At 44.9% G+C, this 20,925-nt stretch overlaps 1 protein-coding gene across 7 annotated transcripts in view; it reads left to right on the top strand.

Annotated features, from left to right (window-relative positions):
- Positions 1-1,144: 1,144 nt before the first annotated feature.
- The window catches only part of ZC3H7B (zinc finger CCCH-type containing 7B), a 51,936-nt gene continuing 32,155 nt past the window's right edge, over positions 1,145-20,925 (top strand). For 2 of the 7 annotated variants that reach the window (XM_061363245.1, XM_061363220.1), the window contains exons 1-8: positions 1,146-1,778; positions 7,873-7,933; positions 9,792-9,825; positions 10,203-10,400; positions 11,217-11,375; positions 14,317-14,397; positions 15,566-15,625; positions 16,885-16,927. In XM_061363245.1, the coding sequence (XP_061219229.1) occupies positions 7,881-7,933; positions 9,792-9,825; positions 10,203-10,400; positions 11,217-11,375; positions 14,317-14,397; positions 15,566-15,625; positions 16,885-16,927 (628 nt within the window). In that variant the 5' untranslated portion in view covers positions 1,146-1,778; positions 7,873-7,880. Of the gene's footprint in view, positions 1,779-7,872; positions 7,934-9,791; positions 9,826-10,202; positions 10,401-11,216; positions 11,376-14,316; positions 14,398-15,565; positions 15,626-16,884; positions 16,928-20,925 lie in introns of all 7 variants that reach the window. The other 5 variants (XM_061363252.1, XM_061363237.1, XM_061363200.1 and 2 more) reach the window with 4 other exon arrangements.

The raw sequence follows: 20,925 nt of genomic DNA, 5'->3' as shown, positions 1-20,925 counted from the left end.
CAGATCTTTATTGCCTAAATTGGAATTTAGCACAATCTGAAAAACATGTACTGTCAGTTTTTAATGAACAAAAGCTTCTGTGTTTTTTCTCATGTCAGAACAAGGTTATTGTAACACAACGGTTGCTTGTGTCAATCAATCTTTGGATCATAATATAAAAAAAAATGTGATTATATATTGTGAAGAGCATAAGACGGTGCTCTCCAGTGTCATATGGTACATTATACAATAATGTATATTCATAATATAATTCATAAATTATCTTTTTATTGTGTTGACAGAGCTGATAGAAGCCAATCCTACTCAGTATAAGTCTTCTCTTTTCTGATCAGCTTTTAAAATATTAAACAAGTTTAGTACACTTTCAGATGATATCTTCTACCTGCCTCTGAATCTTGTCAGCGTTGCTTAGCTGCATAGCACAAAGCAACACTCTCTTGGGTCACTGTAAATACAAGAAGCAAGATGCTGAGGAGTAAACATGTCACTGATTACATTGGAAAATGGGTAATAATTTAAACCAGTGTCAGTTTGGAGATAATCGACATAACAGTAGACAGAATCCTTTAGGGAGAGAAAAACCTATCCTACCCAGGAAGCTAAAAACCCCATGAAACTCGTTTCAGAGGGTTTTTTTAAGTTAATGGTAGTGCAGCTGGGCAGGGATGAATGAATCCTGGTCCAAGGCCATCAGTGGATGTCTGTCATCACAACCATTCCCCATGACAGAACAACGTGCTGCTGGGCCCCCACTTCCCATCAGCAGCTCATTCCTGGAGCTCTGCTGGCATGGGCTGCTGTTGAGATTCAGTGCACTTTCTGCAAATATTGAGGGATTTGGGATGAAAACAAGGTAAAAATCTGGTTCAAAGAAGTGCCTAAACTCATATATGTAAACATAAAAATACATATGCATGTACATATATATCATATGCGTGTATTGTATAATATGCAGTGGTATGTAATAAAAGTGTTGTATGCACACACACACGCTGCGTATTCCTTTCCACCTAAAGATTTATGTTTGCAGAAGATCTTATTTACAGGGACTCTGTTCAGCAGCGTGGGGTGGAATAAGTAAGGTCTGGCTGGAACAGATAATTGCTCTGCCATAAGCGATAGCTCTGGCCCCCTTCCAGCAAGCATATATGGGTGGGCATCAGGGTCACTGCTTCACGTATGTTATAATCCCATGGGGAGGGGGGTGTCTTGTAATTCAGTTCATTGCTGCGCTTCACATGCATGCAATTCCTCTGCAGGGGCAGCTTTGCTTTTTTCTGGGGTGTATATTGTACATCAGCAAAGACAACAGGAAGAAGAAAAATGTCGCATTAAAATAAGAACGGAGCCTCGACTGCTTAAGCACTTTCATTTTTGTATTTTTTTTCTTTAAATATACCTTTTTAAAGGCTAATTCACCTTAAAGAATCTCAAAACCAACCACAAGGGCTGAATCTGTGAATTTTTGTAATGAAAAGCGGGAGCCTCTAGGGCCCAGAGGATATGCAGGGAGGCATTTTCTCTTGCTGGTGCAGCTGAGAGCGAGCGAGCGAGCGAGCGAGAGCGAGACCTGGAAATGAAAGTAAAGAGATCAGGAGGCACATGGAGGGAGCTGCAGGGGCAGCCGATCCAGAAGCAGAATGCTGCCTTCTGTAATTAAATAGCACTTACTATTATTATTACTTCTAGTAATAATACATTAATAATATCTCTAGTAATACAATACCATTTATCACGGAAAGTTTATACATAGTGTGGGGGGGAAAACCCAAGGAGAGGTGAGTCCTTTTATTATTATTTTGGGGGGATTATTTTTGTCTTAAACCAGTTCTGTGTGTGTGTATGTGTTTGTGTATGTAGAAAGAGGTGGACTTGAGAAACGAGAAAATCTGGATGTTGCTTCATTGGAAAGTAAAGGTTTCAAATAGTAGCTGCATGGATGAAACGTTGTGTAATTGAAAATTAAAAAAAATAATAATAATATGGGTGAGATTTTGAAGCAAACCCTCTCTTCCGCCAAAAATGTGGGGTTTGCAAAAAAATAATTGTCAGAGATCCTAATCCCACCCCCTGGAAAAAAAAATGTGGCACTAGTCTAAAAGTGGATAGCTGGGGGAAAAGCCCCTGGGTTTATATGAAAAAACTTGGTATTAATTGCGTTTGTGCCTGTTTGTGGTTTGGAGGTTTGAGCGCTGTGTTCACGTCTTTATTTAGGCTGCAGTTTCCCCCTCTTGTTTGGTATAAACCCCATGAAGCAGCAGAGAAGCTCTTGTGAAATAGCTTTTCAGATGCAACCCTTCCGTTGGGGCTTGTAAAGTTTATCAAATAAGGTTGTGGGATATTTTATTTTCCTTCTCCCTCTTCCCCCCTCCCCAGTTCTTTAATGCTTTATTCAGTTTCCGGGTGGCACGGGAGGTTATCTCTGGGGTTTTTTTTTAATCTTAAAGCCACTTCCTAGGCTCATGGAAATGTGCGATTTTTATTTAAGCGGATGGGGGGTGGGGAAGGAGGAAGAGTACGTTTCGGTTTGTTTTCCTTTTCCTGGGGAAGCCTGTGTATCTCCTGCCGCCGGAGACCCCTCCCAGCAGGCCCGGGGTGCCGGGGATGTCGGGGTGCCGGCGCCTGGCCGAGCCGCGGCGGGTGCGGGAGGCGCCGCCGGTCCCTCTCCGCCCCGGCCGGGAGAGGTGGCGCGTTTGGTGTCGGCGGCGGCCGCTAGGCAAGGCCGGGGATCGGCGGCCTAGTGCTGGGGGTGGGGGGAGGAGGCAAGCGGGTTTTCCCGCTACACCCGTGTGGGAGCCAGCCCCGGGATTTAATTTTCAAACGAGGTGGGCACGAAACCAAGAGCAAGGGGCCGAGGGGTGGGCGGGCAGCATCACCCCACCACGCTCTCCTCACTCCTCACACTGCAGGGGCCTTCAGACAGGGCCCGGTGGGCTGGGGCAGGAGGAAGGGTGGCCTGCAGTACTTACGGTATTATTTTCAGCTGGGGGTGAGGGGTTTGTCACCGCCTCACCCTGCATTCACTGGAAGTATGGCTGAGTGAACCTGGTGGCACCTGGATCAGCTACCTTGAGAGTGCTGTGGAGCAGGAGTGGGGTGCTGGGGTGTGGGAGAGTGGCCACAGAGGTACTTTGGGGGGGCCTGTGTGCGGATGGGCAGGGTTGTCGGACCCAGTGGACACACTGTGGTGGTGGGGACTCAGAGCTGATGGCTGTGAGAAGCGTTCAAGCCCAGGCAGCAGGGCTTGGCAGAGAACAGCTGCAGGACCCAGTAGAGCTCATGTTTGTAGTAGGCTGTGTGGTTTGTCCCCTGCTTCACGTGAGTCTGCAGACCCATTCTGCTGCACCACTGAGGTGGCCAAACTGCAGCCAGTGAAAGACTCTCTTGTTGTAGACTAGTACATCCTGGAGTCTTTTGCCTGGAGGAGAGCACACACAGCCTGGGGCTGAGCTCCTGTCTCAGCTCTACAACCTGCCACTTGCATCTCGGTGCACTTATTTCTGGCTGAAATGTTATACTCAAAGCCTGGAAGAACATCAAGTGTGAACTCGTTGCCATCCCAGAAATACAGTATGAAAAACTTTGCACAAATTCAGCTCTGGCAGGGTTGGGAATAACACCCAGGTCCTTGATAAGGTAAATTCCAGACTTTCGGTTCATCTCATAGTGTCTCGTAGAGCGTATCAGTTTGTGCTTGAGTCACCCTATTTACTGGCTTGTGCTTCCTTCTCAAGGCAAGAAGCCATTTTGCCTGTCTGCAGCACTTCTGTCTGGCAAGTAGTTTGTAACTCATTGACAAACTCTGAATAAAGTCCTTTCTAGATGCTGGACCAAAGAGGACAAACATCTCTGGACTGAAAGGATAGGAACTTTGTAGTGTGGATATAAATACTCTGAATTCAAACTCTGCTGGCGGTTTGAGCAGACAAGTCTGGACAGACAGATTTGGGGGGGGGGAGGGCGCTTAGACATACTGCTTCATTAAACGTTTTCCACTGTGTTTCTAAAAATATTCGAAAGACTAAGAAAACAAAAGCTAAACAGGCTCTGTGCTTAAAATTAATGATGCTGTACCCATGGAATGGTGTGCAGCAGAAGTGTTGCATGTACAGGTGGTTGGCGGTGTGTTGGGTTTGCTGGCATAACCAGCGTATGGCTTGGTCTGAGGGTCAAATGAGACACGGTGAGGAGGCTGGAGCAATGAGGGGAGACAGAAGTGACCAAGTTTGCTGGTGGGGTGGCAGGGAAGAGGTGTGAGGAGCAAATGGAGGTGTGCGAATGGTAGGCTCCAGCAGTGGTGGGGCAGGCAGAACAGGGGAGAGGTCTGCCACCTGATGAGACGTGAAGGACGGTTAGGGCAGCAGCATGTGGTGTGCATTTTGAGGGTGTTGCTATGAAGAGATGAGCCTTATGTGCAAAGTCGTGACATAAGCTTGAAGGTGTGACAGAGCTTCAGTGGAAATCTGGTCACCTATTTGAAAGGGGAAAGGAATTCAGGGCAGTATCAGGGAGCAACAGTCTGGAGGGGTGATTAAGCTTCTGGTTTATGTTTAAAGAAGGCAATGAAGGGTCCTGAGTTGCAGAATGCTCACTGTGGAAGATGAAGGTAGGACTGCAGAGAGTAAACAGCATGCATAGCACAGAGGGCTTTTTTAATGGGGGGCTTTGTTGTGGGACTTAACAGAGATGGAGCAGCTTGGTCAGCCATCCACATGAAGCAAGGATAGAGATACGCATGCTGGATGCGGTGGTAAAGGTGGTGAGGAGAACAAAAGCAAAAGGGAGCTCCAGCAGGAAAGAAGAATTGGGTAACTGTAGGAAAGAGACATTCTGGAGCCTTTCCCTGTAGTCCTTTGGCTCCACTCCAGGTTTTAGTCAGTAAGGTTTGAATACCCTTCTCTATGGGCAAGCAACAGTAAGCAGCTCTGGTTGTAACCCATGCCCAGGTCCTGCTGTGTGTGGTGTTTTAGCAGTGGGGTGAGGGTAGCAATGGGGTGAGGACAGGTACTTATCTCCCCTCCTTGCAGTAGTGTTTTAAAAGTTGAGCTCAGAAGCAGAGGTTAAGGTAGGCTGTGCATATCAGAAGCTTTTCAAGGTGATCTGTTTTGTGGACGTACAGAATTGTGAAGGTGTGTGCCACAGGATTTTTGGAGTGCAGCCATCGTCTTTGTGGTGACTAGCCAGTGTTAACTCTTCTCCCCACAGTCACCAACAGTCTTCCCATTTCATCAGATCTGTGGGCTGCCGCTTTGCTTCCCTGACTTCTGTTCTCCCTAGCATGGCTCATGTCAGGGAGCAGCAAGAACAGGGCTGCTCCTCCGGGGAAGACAGGCTAGGAGCTGAAGGTGCTGACAGCCACCAGCAGTGCCCTCAGTAACTGGGGTACAGTCCTACCACATCTGAAGAGTGCAGGCAGAACAAGATGCTGATAGCAGGGGTCCATCAACATTCCCAAAGAAGATGAGGTGGTGAATTGGGTCCACCCAGCAAATCCAGCAGCAGGAGATGGTGTCAGAGACAGGACTGGAGGCGAGCTGCCTACAGTGTAAGTCCAAGGTTTGTCCAGGAGATAGGACTGAGGACAGGTCCACATACAGTATAGCTCAGACAAGGCAGTATGCCTGGACCAGAGCTGCAGTGGAGCTCATGGACCATGGGCAGAGGGTGTATGGGTGGGGTTCAAGAGGAGGCTGTTGGAGATACTTCAAGCCTGTTAGTGCACTCAAGAACCAGACAGCTTTGCTCTTTTGCCTTCTCCCCTTCCAACCCAGTTCATCTTTTGTAGTTTCTTATGGTAGCTCTTTTCCCCACCATTGCCTCTGATAACCCTCACAGTTCTCCTGGAGCCTTGCGGTTCCTCTGTCCTCTGTTGTGCCTTTCAGTGCTGTCTATGTGGAAATTAACCTACTGCTCCTTTCACCTTGTCTGTTTTCTCTTACTTCTTCTGTCTTTGCAGAGTTTCATACAAGGAGAAATATCATATGAATTATCTGTCTCTTTTTCTGCCCCTCAAGCCTGTCTGCCTGTGGTGTTAGTGATCATATTAACCTCACAGTCTCCTTGCTAAGTTTCCTTCTTTCTTCCTGATTGCTCATTATCCAGGCTATTTATAAATCATTCCAGGCCTTCTGTTGGTGTTGTACTGAAGTCTACCTGCTCTTCTCCACTGCTTCTGTTAAAAGCCCTTGTAGAGGTGCTGACCATCACTCACCTTGTCTATTGGCTTTCCCTTTCTTGCTGCACTGCCCATCCTGTTCCAAATGCAGCTGCTTAAAATGTTCTGCCTGCTGCTTGGACCAGATTGCTCTCAGATTTAATGTCTGATGACTTACAAATGGCACACTGTCACTTTCAAGCTATTGCTTCATTGTGCTACCACATCTTTCTGGTCTTTTCCTTGCTCCTAACTTTCCCCCTTCCCCCAACTCTCCTTCTTGGTAAAGGGCAGGTATCAATTCTTCTGCATTTTGCATGGCACAGAGCACGATCAATAAGGGCTTGCTGAGTTGTCAGGATTGATTTTCATGTACTTTAAAGGTCCCTTCACCCTATTCCAGACTGAATGTGCCATTGATACTGTAAGATACCTAAAAATGACAGGGATGGTCTTAATGTAAAAAGGAGCCAGGCCATAATGCTCTCAAAGCTATTGTAGTATAGAGTTAGAGAAATTACTTTTGTTTTTCTCATGGTCTCTTCAGAGGTGGTCCCAGGCTGGGAAGGCACAGTGTTGTTAGCTCTGTCTCGTCTCAGTGTTTCTGTGCTTGCTACCTTTGTCCACAAGTTACCATCCCTCAAATGCTGAGCATTGCTTGTGACCACAGCTGGTTGATAGCAAGACTGGGAAATTTGCTGTTGCCAGCAACTGTATTTTGCCTCAAAGTGCCATGCCATTTACCCTTCTTTATCCTTTTCTTGTGTGGCAGGCCTGGGGGAGACGTCTGGGGGAGCCATTCCAAGATGTGCTTCCGTACTGCAGGGGATGAAGCTCATGTGTCTAGTGGTATAATTCAAACCCAATTTAGTTGAGAAAAGGGATATTATTCCAAAATGGCTCCATCATTCTACTTATTTGTCTGTGCTTACAGAGACCCAGACTGGATTTGGTCAAACACAGACAAGTTATTATGCCTGTTTGTGTCCCTGGCTAAGTGAGGATAACTCTTTCTTGAGCCATCCCCAGGCACTGCCCACTCCAATTTCAAACAGTGTGGGATGGGGCTCTGTTCCCTCTGTGTAGGAGCATTCCCAAGTCTGTGCTGCTCTTGCCTGTTGATTTTCATCATGGAATTCCCATTGCATAGATTCATGGCTGCCCTTTTATGTGGCCCACAGCAATCAATTCCATCTCCTTCCTTCACATGTTTCTTCATGATGTGTCTCTGTATACGGTATATAGATGACTTGTTTCATATGTCCTGCAGTAAACCAGTTTAAATCTGGCCCAGATAAATAGTGGTCAGAATTCCTTATCATGGGAGGGGCCTAGCACAAATTCCTGAAATGCCTGCCAGTGCAGAGGAAATGCTGATTTTTTTCTTTCCCTTTTCCTAGAAGGCAGCCATGATAACAGTTGGTTCACATTGCTTTGTTTACTGACAGCCTAAGTAGAGAGCTCAATCTGAAGTAATCCCTCTTTGCCCATGTATCTTCATGGTGGCATGTGAGAAAAAGCAGACACTTGGTACTGAGCTGCTTGCTGTTCTGTATCTGCAGTGTGGATAAATCATGGACTTCGATGTTCAGGGCATCTGGTCTGGAACATTTTGTTAGTAGTAAATTCAGGCACACACAAAATGCTGTGCTGCTTAATTGCCAGCAAGGCCTAAAATGACTCATTTTGTGTTGTTTCTTTTTCTTCTTCCTCTGCAGCAGCTATAATGGAGAGACAGAAGAGGAAACAAGAAATAGAGAAAGGACTTCAGTTCATTCAGTAAGTGGACAGCCTCATTGTTTCCTGTGGCTTTGCAAGCAGTTTTCTTTGTACCAAAGATTTCAGGAAGTGAGTGCATCCTATTCACTGATTTTGAGTCTGCTGCATAGGAAAGAGATATTTTTCCTAAGGATTTTCACTGTCATTCTTCAGGGTGTTTCTTGTCCTGCCAGCTCTCTAAACTTGAAATTCTGTCATTTTAATTTCTTTTGGTTTTGCTCTTCACTGCAGTTCCAGGATGATCTTTATAGTCAGCATAGCACCAATAGTACTTGGACCTTCTAATTCATCTTCAGCATGAAGATCTCAAAGTGCTCTTTCAACAAGGTCATCCCACCTTTCTTGGGAAGGGAGATACTGTCTCTATTTTGTAGGTGGGGAAAGCAAGGTAAATTACTTACCAGGTACCCCATATGGTGCCTATAGGAGAAATAGATGACCTGGGCTCTTTTGCAGTTGCCAGCCTGGTAGGTGCTCAGGTCAGTCTTCTGTGACTATCTAGAGCTTGAAGTGATTGCTTAAGTAACAGTTGTAAGTCCAAGTACTTCCTTATAAAGTACAATAGGTTTTTTTCCCTCTAGTATTTGAGTTTGCAAAGGCCTCAGACTCAGGTCCGGGTTGCATGGTGAGTAACAAACCAACAAGATTGTAATCAGATTGGTTTGGGATTTTTTTTAAGGTCTTCTTTGAGCCTGAAGTTATTGTAGCTGAAATCTGTTCCTCTGCAATAGGGGAAAAAAAGAAAAATAGCCAAATCTTCCATGTTACATATTTACATCCTGTAGCATGGCAATGATATTTTCCCCCAGTCTGAGACTGGGGCTGACAACCCAGTTTCAGAGAGGCATTTGTGAGGTTTATTTTGGTAACATTCATAAAAATGCTCAATATTCCTGGAAAGACGATAATTCAGAAATACAGGGTGTTGCTCATGCTTCTGGAGTGTATCTTGAATTCTGAACCAGGGGCAGTGTCATTTGTTGGCTTGTTTTGATGTGAAAGAGGTAGTCCAATTTTATGAGTAGCGTGAATGTTTCTTGCAAAGCCATGGCATTTCCTATACTTAATTTTAAGGAGTAGATGATGATTAGATGAGATATATTTCAGAAGTGAGGAGGGCTATGAAAGGCGTGAAGGATTTCTCTAAAGCCTGTTGTTTTCTCCTTGAAGAGGAAAATTAAATATATGTGGACCAAGCCTGGATGACTTGTCTGGTCTGATCTGAAGAACGGTCCTTTCTTCTGAGTCTCAGTGTTGTTGTGGGGTAGGTGTTATCCACACAGCACTGCCAGTTCGGTGGTATAGCCTAGCAGCCTTGGCTAAGACAGCTGGAGTTAAGTGGCCTCTCTTCCTTTTGTGGTGTAAACCTAAAGGTATGTGGCTAAATTAATGTGGAGGAAAGTGACTGCATTTGTCATTGTATGTCTTTAGTCTCACAAAGTATTTGAGGAGGTCTTGGAGTGGCAGTCTGATGTCTCTCATTAGAGCCAGATTACTTAAAATACTTTTGTATTCTTCATGACAATCTCCCATGGGACTTTCTCAAAGATGGTTTTTTCAGTTGTCTCTCTGAAGGCACATTACAGATGATCATGTGTGTGCAGGAAATAGCTGAGAGTATGATTCCTCTAGTCCCAAATCCCTTTGGGACCTGACCATCTCTTGATACTACTGTGGCCATGACCAAGCATAATGCTCCCCAGTTGTGTTCTCTTTGCTCCAGCTGTCTTTGAAGTGATAAAATGTTCAGTACCTCACTGAAGTCAACAACACAGGACCAGAAAGATGATTTCATCACCAGACAAAAGCCCTTGTTTGCATGGATGCCTGTTTTATGAGCATTTTCTTTCTTTTTCAGGTCCACATTACCCCTAAGCCAAGAAGATTATGAGGTAATGAAGAACTTGTTTTCTAAAGTTGGGAACCCACTGGTTAGCAAGATTTGATCTCTTGTACAGCTATTAGTTTGCATATCAAAAGTGGAGAGTGTGGAATGGTCTGTCACAATTTGTCTGTAACATAAAGTTCTAAGGTTCTGACAATGACAACTGTCAGGAAAAGGAGAAGACACTTGAATATTCAAGAAGAAAGGAGATTTGACTGCATTATTCTCCTCTAACTAGGAGACTAATGTTTTAGAGGAGGATGGGGAGGCAGGATAATCTTAATGGAAAAGAAGTTTGCTAAAACATATGGGAAGTTGGGAAGCCTCTCCTGTCTCTGAATAGCCACTCCACTTCAGTCTGTTTGCTCTCTCCCTGCTGCCCAGGCCTTTTTGCAGAAGCTGGTGAGAAACCTGTTTGCAGAGGGCAATGATTTGTTTAAAGAGAAGGATTTCAAGCTTTCGCTCGTGCAGTATGTAGAAGGTCTGACTGTGGCGGATTATGCAGCCTCCGACGAGGTGACCATCCCAAAGGAGCTCCTGTGCAAGCTGCATGTCAACCGAGCTGCCTGCTACTTTGCCATGGTGAGTGCCTTCCCAAAACAGGGCAGGGAGAATGTTGTGATTGCATTGCCATGCAATTAGAAAAGATGTCAAGAGGATTTTCAACTGGTTTTGTCTCCTCTGTGTTCCAACACTGGAGAAGATGATGACACAGAATCTCCCCAGTATTGCATGGTGTCTTATGAGACCTGAGGAAGGATGTGCAGGAGAGGGGGCCAGGCCTAAGGTATTGGTCCTTGTTGGTGATGAGTTAGTATGATCCAGTGCCTTCCGGTACTGCCTAAGTATTTCTCTGGAATACTGTTTGAACATTGCTCTGGAGGCTCCTGCCTCCTCAAGTGAGGCACTGGACGATGGTGAGAAGGCTTTGGGTCTTGCTGGAACTTTCGGCACACACATTGAGAAGCATTCTGAAATACTTAGGCTATAAACGGCTGTGTGCTTCCATTTTTCTAAGGAATATAACAGCTTTCCTTTAGGCACAACCCCAGAGCAGGTCCATCCTGTTCATAATGAGGCTGAGTCCCATGAAAAAAAAATTAAGAAGCAGTCAGATAATTAAAGACTGTCAAATGTGACATGCCCAAGGTGGAGGGGGAGACAAGGTTGCTCAAGCAGCCTCAATTCTGGCTTTTACTGACTTTGAAGTGTTTTCAGTCTTGCATGACATAACAAAGGTTTTGTGTATTATTCTGGTCTTGTATGAGGTAATACACCTCTTTCCAACTGCCTTTTATATTCCTGTTTTCTGTTGAGAGATAAAAAGTTAGCGTTCACACAGAAGGAGGGTTTAGTCTGCTGTGCCTCACCTGATTCAAGGTGGTCTCTTCCATGCAGGGCTTGTATGAGAAGGCACTTGAAGACAGTGAGAAGGCTTTAAGTCTTGACAAGGAGAACATCCGAGCACTCTTCCGGAAAGCCCGCTCCTTAAATGAACTTGGAAGACACAAAGAAGCATATGAGTGCAATAGCAGATGCTTGCTGTCCCTCCCACATGTAAGTTTTTGATATACAACTCATCTTGCTTTCTGTGGCTCACCACCTTCCTTCTTCATAATATGCTTAGAATGAGGCCAGAGGATAGTGAAAAAGGAAGCTTGGCTGTTCCTGGGAACATGTTATACCTAGAAATTTTTTCTCTCTGACTTGAAGAAGTTACTTGACCTCCCATGTTTTTTCAGTCCAAGTCACCCTCTATGGATAATGCCAGCCAGAGATAATCAGGTTTGGTGGCCTATTTGTGAAGAGCAAAACCCTACACTAACAAAATGTGAACTAAGGCCATGAAAGTATTTTAAGTAGCTGGGTTTATGTGCCTAATGGGAGTGACTAGGAGCATGGGACAAATGGGAACTGGAGCACTGGAAGGAAAACATGCGTACTTTTAATGTTTTACATAAAAATGTCTCACGTTTTGCTTGCTGATTGCTAAGGCAAGCTGATAAAGCTTTTAATTTCTGAGGGACGTGCAAAGGTGTCCTTGAGATCACATGTCATATTTATTTTTGTACTCACAGGCAGGTAAATTTTTGCACTCAGAAAGGACATTCTGCATTATGAGGCTGTAGATATTTTCTTGACAATGCTTTTGTTGCATGTCCTTTTAGGCCAAGTATTGAGCAGGAAAACGGACTATGATTAGATAGATTCTAGTGAGCACTGGTTGCCTTTGCTAAATTTGGTTCTGATCAATCACAGTAATACAAGAAAAATACATCTACTTCAGCAGGAGAAGTTAACTTGTCTTTATTATTGGTGTTACAGAAGCAGTCTTTGGAAGCCTTGTTAGCAACTAGTTATTCTTTCTGTAAGGCTTGTAAATTCTGATTTCTTTGACTTGGCAGAATAGGGTGACCAAAACATGTTAAAGGTGTCATGTTAGGAGAATTAAAAAAAATTGGTTTTTTTTTTAAACAAATCCTTTTAAAAAAAACCCAACCCTCTAATATATGTGTTCATGTAAAGCCATGTCTGGCTATATTTCATGTTCCAGTTGAGCCACTTAAAACTCCAGGTATTAAAACTTCAGGTGATAAAGGACTTGCCACTCAGTTGACTCACTGTCTAGCAGTTAACTTAGTTTCCAGAGGCTTCCAGTGTGAAGTTGATACTCCTTGGTAGGATGCTTTTTTTGGCATGGCACATTATTTTTTTAGGGTGTTGGAGGGGAGTATATTGCACGCCCTTGTTGAGCATCCCCTCATTTAAGTGGGATGTAATAAGCACCTGTCTGAGGGAAGGGAAAGCTAAAGGAAGATCTTGGGGATGGCAAAGAGCAAATAACCCCTCTCCCCAAACCTCAGGCCTCCTGACAAAAAGAACAGTGATTAAGCATGTGTCTTTGGGAAGGGAAGTGGAGGCAGTCTAGAGAGAAATACATTCTTAATCTTGTCCAGGGATCTTAATCTTGTCCAGGGATCTATGTTAGCATCTGGTGTTGGATAGGGTAAGCCTAGTAGGCATGAGTATGAGATCAATTTAAAGAAATTACATCAGAGGTCATTCTGGTGAGGTTTTCACAGGGAGCAAGAAAATGGCTGACTTCAGAAGACACCTGAGAGTGTTTGGAAAGGCACCTGAGAGTGTTTGGAAAGGCAAACAGACACCTGAGAGTGTTTGGAAAGGCAAACAGAGCAATGAAAGCATGATTGGTGTTAGAAAGATTTGAGAGGTGGAAGAAAGAGTCACCATGAGATTTGACCAAGAAGAAGTCTTCGGAGGTTGCGAGGACAGTTTCAGAAGCTGGTACAATACTGAAGGGGTGTCAGATGGGGAGAGGAGAAGAAATGGACAAGATTGTGTCTTCAGTGAGTTCGGAGAAGATGGTGGCAAGACCATTGTTGAGGGTGTGGGGGAGCAAGTAAAGTCAGAAAGTGGCACTCCAAATTGAAGCGAAAAGTTCCTGATACTGTGGGCTAGAAGAACCAGAGGCTAGTGAGGGGTTGAAAGGCAAAGGATGATGAACCTGCAGGGAGAAGGAAGTTGGAAAGACCAGCATAGCAAGTAGAGAGAAGAGAGCAAGCTTCAATGTAGGAGATGTTGGGACATGAAGGAGGGATATCAGAAGAGGTTGGGCAGATATTTTATTCTGCTTTGAAGAAACTGTTAAAGTACTCTAGCATTTTTGCAAACAGGGAGAAAGAGAAAGCAGAAGGAAAGAGTTGCTGGTGGTAAATAAGTGAATAAGGTTATGGCAGGTTGTTAGTCCAGACAGAACGGCAGAGGGTGGAGAAGGGGAATGGAGCATGGCCTAGAACTTTGTTTAAAGCCCACAGTGGTGTGTGAGTGGGCATAGGCAGTGAACAGGGAGGATGGTAAATGGCACATGATAAGGAAAGCAGAAGGATCTGTTGAGGTAATTTAACCAGAGCCAGAGCCAGTGAAAATGCCTTGTAGCTAATAAGTTGGAAACTGAGACTTGATTTCAGCTTTAAAAACAAACAAACAAACAAACAAGCAAAACAGGCTAGTGAATACTGTCTTCATATCAAAACTGATTGTTAACTCTGGCTGGCAGAGAGGGAAGGCATGCAGGCTCCTTCCCAGACCTGGGGACCTTGTGGAAGTTGTATCAGCCCCCAGCAGCCAGCCATGGCAGCCCCTCCATCTGTCTTGCCAGCAAGACTCAAGAACCCTGTTTGTGGAGAGTGTGTGCTTTCTTGGAAGTAGACACTTGATTCTGATTTTCTGCAGCATTGAAAGAGTGTTGGGAGAGCTCCTGGTGCCACCTCAAAAACTCAGTGGGACTGAATGACAAGAGCTCTTTAGGTTCTGCATTTAACTCTCCTAGGGCTGCTCTGGCAATTGTCCACCTGCTTCTGCCTGCAAGTGAGGCTTCCTGGTGCAGCCCAGTGTGCATAACTGCATTCCTGTTTATTTCATTGTGGGTGCCACAGAGGCAAAACTGAAAGTGTCCTGCCAATGGTTTTGTCCCCAGGATGAAAGCGTCACGCAACTCGGGCAGGAGCTTGCCCAGAAGCTGGGACTGAGAGTTCGCAAAGCATACAAAAGACCTCAGGTATGACTTCTTTTTTCTTATAGGCTATTCTTTGGCTTTTTCAGATTTACTTTTGGAAATGTGGTAGGTACTGCTCTCTCACTTTGAGAGAGCAGGTACACATCTGGTCAGATGCTAGGAGAGAAGGCAGCAAATACCAAATCGTGGGGCCAATTAATTTACGCCAGTGGCTTTATCTGTAACTTGGCTCTGCAAGAAAGTGCTGCTGTAACTGGAGTGCTGTTGGTGTTTAAATGTATACCCTGGAATGGAGCTAGAGGGCGTTAGGCCTCTTGGATATCCACTCTTGGACAACGCTGCCTTGGTCTTCGTAAAATCCCAGGATACATTTTCAGGAGTAGGGAACATTAAATAGTAGTCGAGGCTTATATTTCTGTTTGCATTTGCATCCTCAGCCACATGTGCAGTGGTGTGTTAAACAGGTAGCATGTTCCCATCTCAACAGGGGCACCATTGCAGTGTGTTGTGAAGTGATCAATCACTTGGGCATCCAGGTTGCCGAAAGCTTTTGGAGTAAATTTGGCTGTAGCATCTTACTTCTCTCCCCGACCAACCACACCTGTGGTTCACCAACCCCCAAAAATTCCTTGTCATTGTAGCAGCTCTCACACTCCAGAATGATTCTGTCTCACAGAAAGGGAAGCTTAATGCAGAAATACTTTTTGTAGCTGCTCACTGTGTTGGCCTTGCTACCTTTTTGCTGCTGTCATGTTACTCAGTTGTGATGGGCTTAAACCACCTGTATGCTAGAAAAATAAAAATTAAAAACTCCAAAATGTGTTTTGTTATTTGAAATGTAGTGCTTGGTATTTTGATGACACCTTGCTATCTCTTGTTTTGACTTCCAGCTTTCATTCCAGTGCTGTAATGCCTTCCCAAAGTAGTAATTTCTTGGTAAAAAGACAAAAACTTCTGTTTCTCAGGGAAGTTGTTTTGCTTCCTGATTGTGTGTTGGATGTTGGTTGTTTTGCATTGAGGTGTCCAGAGCTAATGTATGGTCCTTTCAGTGTTGAGAAAACTGTACCCTTGTGTCACAGTGGTATGCCTTTTGGGGTGGCTGTTATTTAAGGGCAGTGCCTGGAAGGAAAACCTTATTGTAACCTAGCTTTACCTCATTTATGAGCATTCACAGTCTGTCTGTGTTCTAAGATCTCTCTCTTCCTTGCAGCAGGAATTGGAAACGTTCTCGTTACTCAGTAATGGCACGTCAATCAATTTATCAAACCAGGTAGAGTTTGCATTGTGTGATTGTCACTGTTCGTGTCACTGTTACTAGAATGCTTCACAGATTTGTTTTACCTCCAAATTTGTAACTGTCATTTAGGATTTAAATGTGTTAATTAGTGTGTTCCACTTTTAAGGAATATTGCCAAGGAAATTAATTTCTTTGAAAGTACTTCTCATGGCAACATTTTTTATGTTGGTAATTAGGTTGCTGAAGATGGTATTTTCCTTAGTTATTGTGAAGGTTTGCTTTTGCTTGCATTTTAAACAAGTTTTAGTTTGCAAGTTTTTAGGTAGTTAGGGCAATGCTAAGTATAAGTCAGAAAGTGCAAGTGCTGAAGAAACAGACAAAATGAAATTACTCCATGTACCAAGCCAAGGTGCATACACAGTTTGTGTAGTCTTTGTGTTGTACTTCACACTACTCTTCCAAGGTAACAAACTATAAAACTGTAAAAATTGTCAGCTTGTGCAAGATGGGATACTAAAGAATGAGCTTAGCTCCCACCGTTCAGTGACTTGCCTTCACATCTTTCTAGGAAAGACAGTCAGCTTTCTGTAATAGCTGAGCCAAGTTTTTAATTTGCAGATATTCCCGTTTGCAATAAATGAAAACAGTGCAAAAACTAGAGGTTGCAAAAACTGTTGCAGCAGATGCAGCATCTCAAGATTAATGCTGTACTTGTATCTTTTAAGCTTAAGTTGAAGGCACGCATACTTACCTCCGTTTATGTTTCTGTAAAATATGGGCTCATTTCATTCCTTGCCTGGAGCTCCGAGTCAGCAGTCGTCTTGGCGGAAACCTTCTCCTGTTTTGAGTTTGTTATAAATTGCAAATTGTTAAATTGCAAAATATGTGAACTGAGAAAAGGAACGTTGTGTAAGATCAGGCTATCAGATCTTACGCAGCATGGGGCTGACTGGTTGATGTGTCCTAGGACTCAGGGCACAGCGTTCTCATCCACACATGAAAAACCTTATTCTGTGTACAGATTTGCTCACATGGTTGGGTATTGTGCAGGGCTGGTATTGCTTTGCAGCAACAGGGTTTGTCTACTGCTGGAGGTAGAAATGAATAGGGTCCTAGGATTAATGGCCTCTTAAAGTTTGTTGGGTTTAATGGTCTTGCACTGAAAGAGGCCATAAAGAAGGGGCCAGATGCATTTAGGAGTAGTAGAGTCTCATCTGTGAAGTGTAAATGTCTTTTTAAAGATTAATACCTGGTAATATTTTTCTCTCTCCTCCCCTACACCCTTTTTGCAGACCACTTCTAATGGATTGGGTTCAATAGATGACATTGAAACAGGTAAAGACATCTCTCTCTGATTTTTGTGGCTTTGGTAAGATACCTCACTACGCTGGCAGGCCTGAGAGGTTCACTGTCATTATTTGTGTCTCTTCTGTGCACTCCTGGCTTTAGTAACTAGGAGGAGGAAAAGGTGGTGGGAAGCAGGAGTGTTTTTCCTGCAGAAAAGCTTTTTGTCCGGGCCCAGTGAGAGACACATCTGGGAATTAAAAAGGTGTGCTGAGGCACACAGCTCTCTCCAGTTATGCTTTCTTAAAGCTGGGCTTGGCAAAGCTCCTGAAACTCTGCTCCTAGGCAGAACAGTCCAGATAAAGTGAAGTTAAGGTTGTAGGCAGCTGTCAGTGCTCTGAGCACAAATGATCCTCCAAGATGCTGAGGTGGAAGAAAACCAAGGGAGTTTGGAGGGACCCAGGCAGAGCTGTGTTCAAAGTCAGGCACTCAGAAAAAGAAGGAGGGCTACAGGCTTGCTTTCCTCATGCTGGGAAACAAGTGACCTTAACTTTGCCCCTGTAGAAAGGCTTCTTATGTGCTTTGCCCTTTCCTGTGTGCTGGAGCACTGAACTCGTGCCTCTGAGCACATCCGTCTTTGCTCCTTTGAAAGACAGCTCTGTGTGTGAAGGTAAGTGTGAAGCCTTATTGCAAGTAGCAATTGCTCTTATAGAACAAAAAATAATTCCATTATTAGGATGCTTTGGAAAACATGTTAGTTCTCTGTTGAATATCAGCTCAGTAACTAAATGCTGTGTGCAATCATGAGTCCCAGTTCTGTGAATCGGGGAGTTTTTCACATTATCTTGTAGTGCTAAAATGAACTGGACTCTTACTGCAGAATTAAGAGAGGCTGCATCCAGTAAGCTCTTTATGTAATCAGGATTTGGTGTAAGAGCAACATACCACCTTTGTTCAGGCAGAGAGAACCTTTACTGCTGGGAAATCTTTTCAAAAGCACTGAAATTACATGGTATTCCATCGCCCTGAGAGTAGTGTGCCACCAGGAGGGCTGTGCGTGCTGAGTACCTTGAGAGTCTCGTATTCAAAGTTGTTTTAGCAAGGGCTTTTTGTGGTTGGGTTGGTGGTTTGTTTTTAAGATGCAGACTTCTGAAGCCCTTTCCCCCATGCTTTGCTTGAAGTCATCTGGTTAAGTCAGGCTGGCACTGCACAGATCATGGCTCAGATGGCCTTTGGCCAGATAATGCACTTAGGGAGCCACTGCTGGTTTGGGAAGCAGAGCTAGAAACAGAGCTTTTAAAAGTACTGTACTTGCCCCTCTGGGACAAGCAGGTGTATGGCCAGAGAAGCTACCAAGTGGGGGGCATGGAATGAGAGATGGAGGAGCAGATGGACAAGACTCTCATTGAGCTTATAATAATACATGGGGCTTAGTGGTATGGCAGTGGCAGAAATGAAGGGGACTCAGGTGCATGCTTGTGATTTGCCCATCAAAGAAGGCTGGTGTATTTTTTTAAGATGGAGCAAACCTTAGGTGAATGCAGGAGGTGCATGAGCTTTCTGGAAGAAGAATACGTGAGATGTGGGTATGGTGGCTGGTAAGGTCAGCAGATGGGGTATCCCGAGGAAAGCAGGAATGGGAAAGGAGGGAGAGGCGAAAAGATTGGACAGTGGGGAATGGGTGGAAGTGACTGAAGGAATGAGAGCGTTTCTGGTCAGGGAGAGGGGAGCAGACATCTCCCCTCTGCCCCTTAGAAGTAGTGGAACCTGTTGGTCCCTGCTCTTCTCACCCTTCACATGCACTGAGTTGTGTGTATGGGTCCCATATCATTCTTTGCCTTTTTGTTGTGCAGTCAGCTTTTTCAGGGTTTGGAGCCTCTTAGGGTGTGTGAGGGCCATTTTGCTCCCCAGTCTGAGTAGAACTGGAGGGCCTCTTTCATTCTTCAAAGAAGGTCTGAACTTCTGGATCCTTTAGGGCCCTGTCGTTGTGAACCCTTTTGCTCCCCCGTGCACATGTCCCTGTCCTTTCCGGTGTGTTCTGAACTTCTTGTTTGCCCCTGGAGGGATTTTAACAATACTGCAGGTTTAAACATCTGAAAAATGGAAAGGCACAAGCCGTCCCTTTATACTGAGGGAAATCCAGCCGAGCTACTGGTGATGAGGCCGTCACCAAGGAAAGCTCAATGGCTGGCTCCTAAGCACAAAGGGAGGTGAGCTGAGAGAAGCCAACACAAAGGGGGCTTGGGGTTGGAGCTGAGCTTGGTCTGAGGAGCAGCTGCAAAACTAAGGACATTTACAGGCTTCCTTTGAGCTGCTGCTGCCTGTGGGGAATGTTTCCAACTGCAGCCCCGAAAACCTGTGTTGGATCCCATAAGGTACAACATGCACTTTCCTTCAGTTGCATGCATGAGGTTGTGGGGAGGGCCCTGTGTCTATCCCTTGCTGCCTCCCCCTGCTTTCCCTGTCTTTGTCATGTCTCTGCCTCCGGTGCCTTGCATAGTGACCTTGGCTGTGGTTCATCCCTGTGGACCACTCACAACAAAAGCCAGAGGAAAGGTGGCAGGGGGTGGTGGTGTGTTCCTGGTGGGGTTAGAGATAAGGGGGGCTGCATGTGTGTGTTGTCTCTGCTGTTGTTCTGTTCAGGACTTGGGGGTTTGCAGGAACTGCTGATCCTCTGAGCTAAGAAGGTCACCAACGCAGTCTGCAGTCAGTGAACATGCAGTGTAGAGGACAGCAACACAGCTCACTCACCCAGTCCCAGTTAGAAAGGGATGGCTGAGTTCTTGTGGGGGCTGAGTGAGCAGATCTTGTATAGACAGGAGGCAGCATTTCTCACTGGATCAGGATTTGTGTCTTGGAAGCTTGTCTAGTTTCTTTCCCATTCTTACCAGTCTTTCTAATAAAAGCTATTGTCTCTACTTCCAAACTTTGCCTTGCTTACAGCCTTAGACCATCATAGCTATGGTGCAGACGCTGCTGTGTGGACTGAGAAAGCAGCATCTTTGTCTTACTTCTTTTCTTTTATTCCAGGACATCTGCACAGGGGCAGAATTAAGGTAGTTTGGGTGCTTGGTTTGAGAGCTGCAAGTGTAACGCTGCATTTTCCAAATTTCTAACATTTGAACTTCTTTTGGTTTTTTAACCTTTATTTTATTTGAGAATAAAATGCTCTTCTATGGAGAATATGTGTTTTAACCTTAACTTCAGTTAACAGAGGTTTATATTGCATGGTGGGGACATCTTACCATTTCAGTAATGTATTGGAGAGGCAAGGAAGCCTTAGGGAAAATCACTGCCTCTCTCCTGCCCTGACCCTGGTTCACACAAGCTCCCAGGAGAATGTTTGTTGCTGAGGTGTTGAGAGGGAGTGTGGGCAGCACCCTTCCACCCGCAGACATCAGGAAGCACTCGAGCAGGGAATTTACGTGGGTAAAGACAGCTAAGTGAGTCTGATGGGTGTTTTGGGGGACCCACTGTTAGCACAGCCTGGTCTGAGCACCTCATCTCTGACTCCTTCCCAGCAAGACTGTGTTTTTTATCTTTTGCCGTTTAGGATGCCTGAGGTTTTAGAGAGGGAACAAGTAAGCAAGCTTTCAGCTGGGGTATCGAAGCTTCAGGGAGTAGAGAAGGCAGTGATCTCTGCCAAATCCATTAGTGAGGAACATTAAAGAAAACACCAGGTGGTGGGTTATAGAGAAATTGGATTATGTGCCCCTGGCCTTTAGTCCTAGACCCAGTGAACTCAGTAGCTGCTCAACCACAGGTTTTGTGTTTTTCCTAGATACTGTACAAGCTTTTGGTCATGTTTGCCAAATCCTGATAGTCAGCCTGGGCACTGCCCCTTAGAGTGTGTTTCAGCTATCAGTGAGCTATGAGAGACTGGGAACAAAAATGAAAGGGCAAGAACTCTTCAGACCAGAGCTTCTCCTCTTAGAAAACTGTCATACTTGTTTTTTGTGATTTGAGGGAGTTGTACAATATTATTTTTGTCAGGCTGTGCTCTGCCTGCCCCCTGCAAGAGGCTCTCCTGGGTGACTGGCTCTGTTTCT

The sequence above is a fragment of the Neopsephotus bourkii genome, unplaced genomic scaffold (genome assembly GCF_033783945.1).
Source record: "Neopsephotus bourkii isolate Nb327-2 ecotype Australia unplaced genomic scaffold, CSIRO-AGI_Nbou_v1 NB_107, whole genome shotgun sequence".
Classification (NCBI taxonomy): Eukaryota; Metazoa; Chordata; class Aves; order Psittaciformes; family Psittacidae; genus Neopsephotus; species Neopsephotus bourkii.
This window is presented reverse-complemented; position numbering and strand designations above follow the sequence as displayed.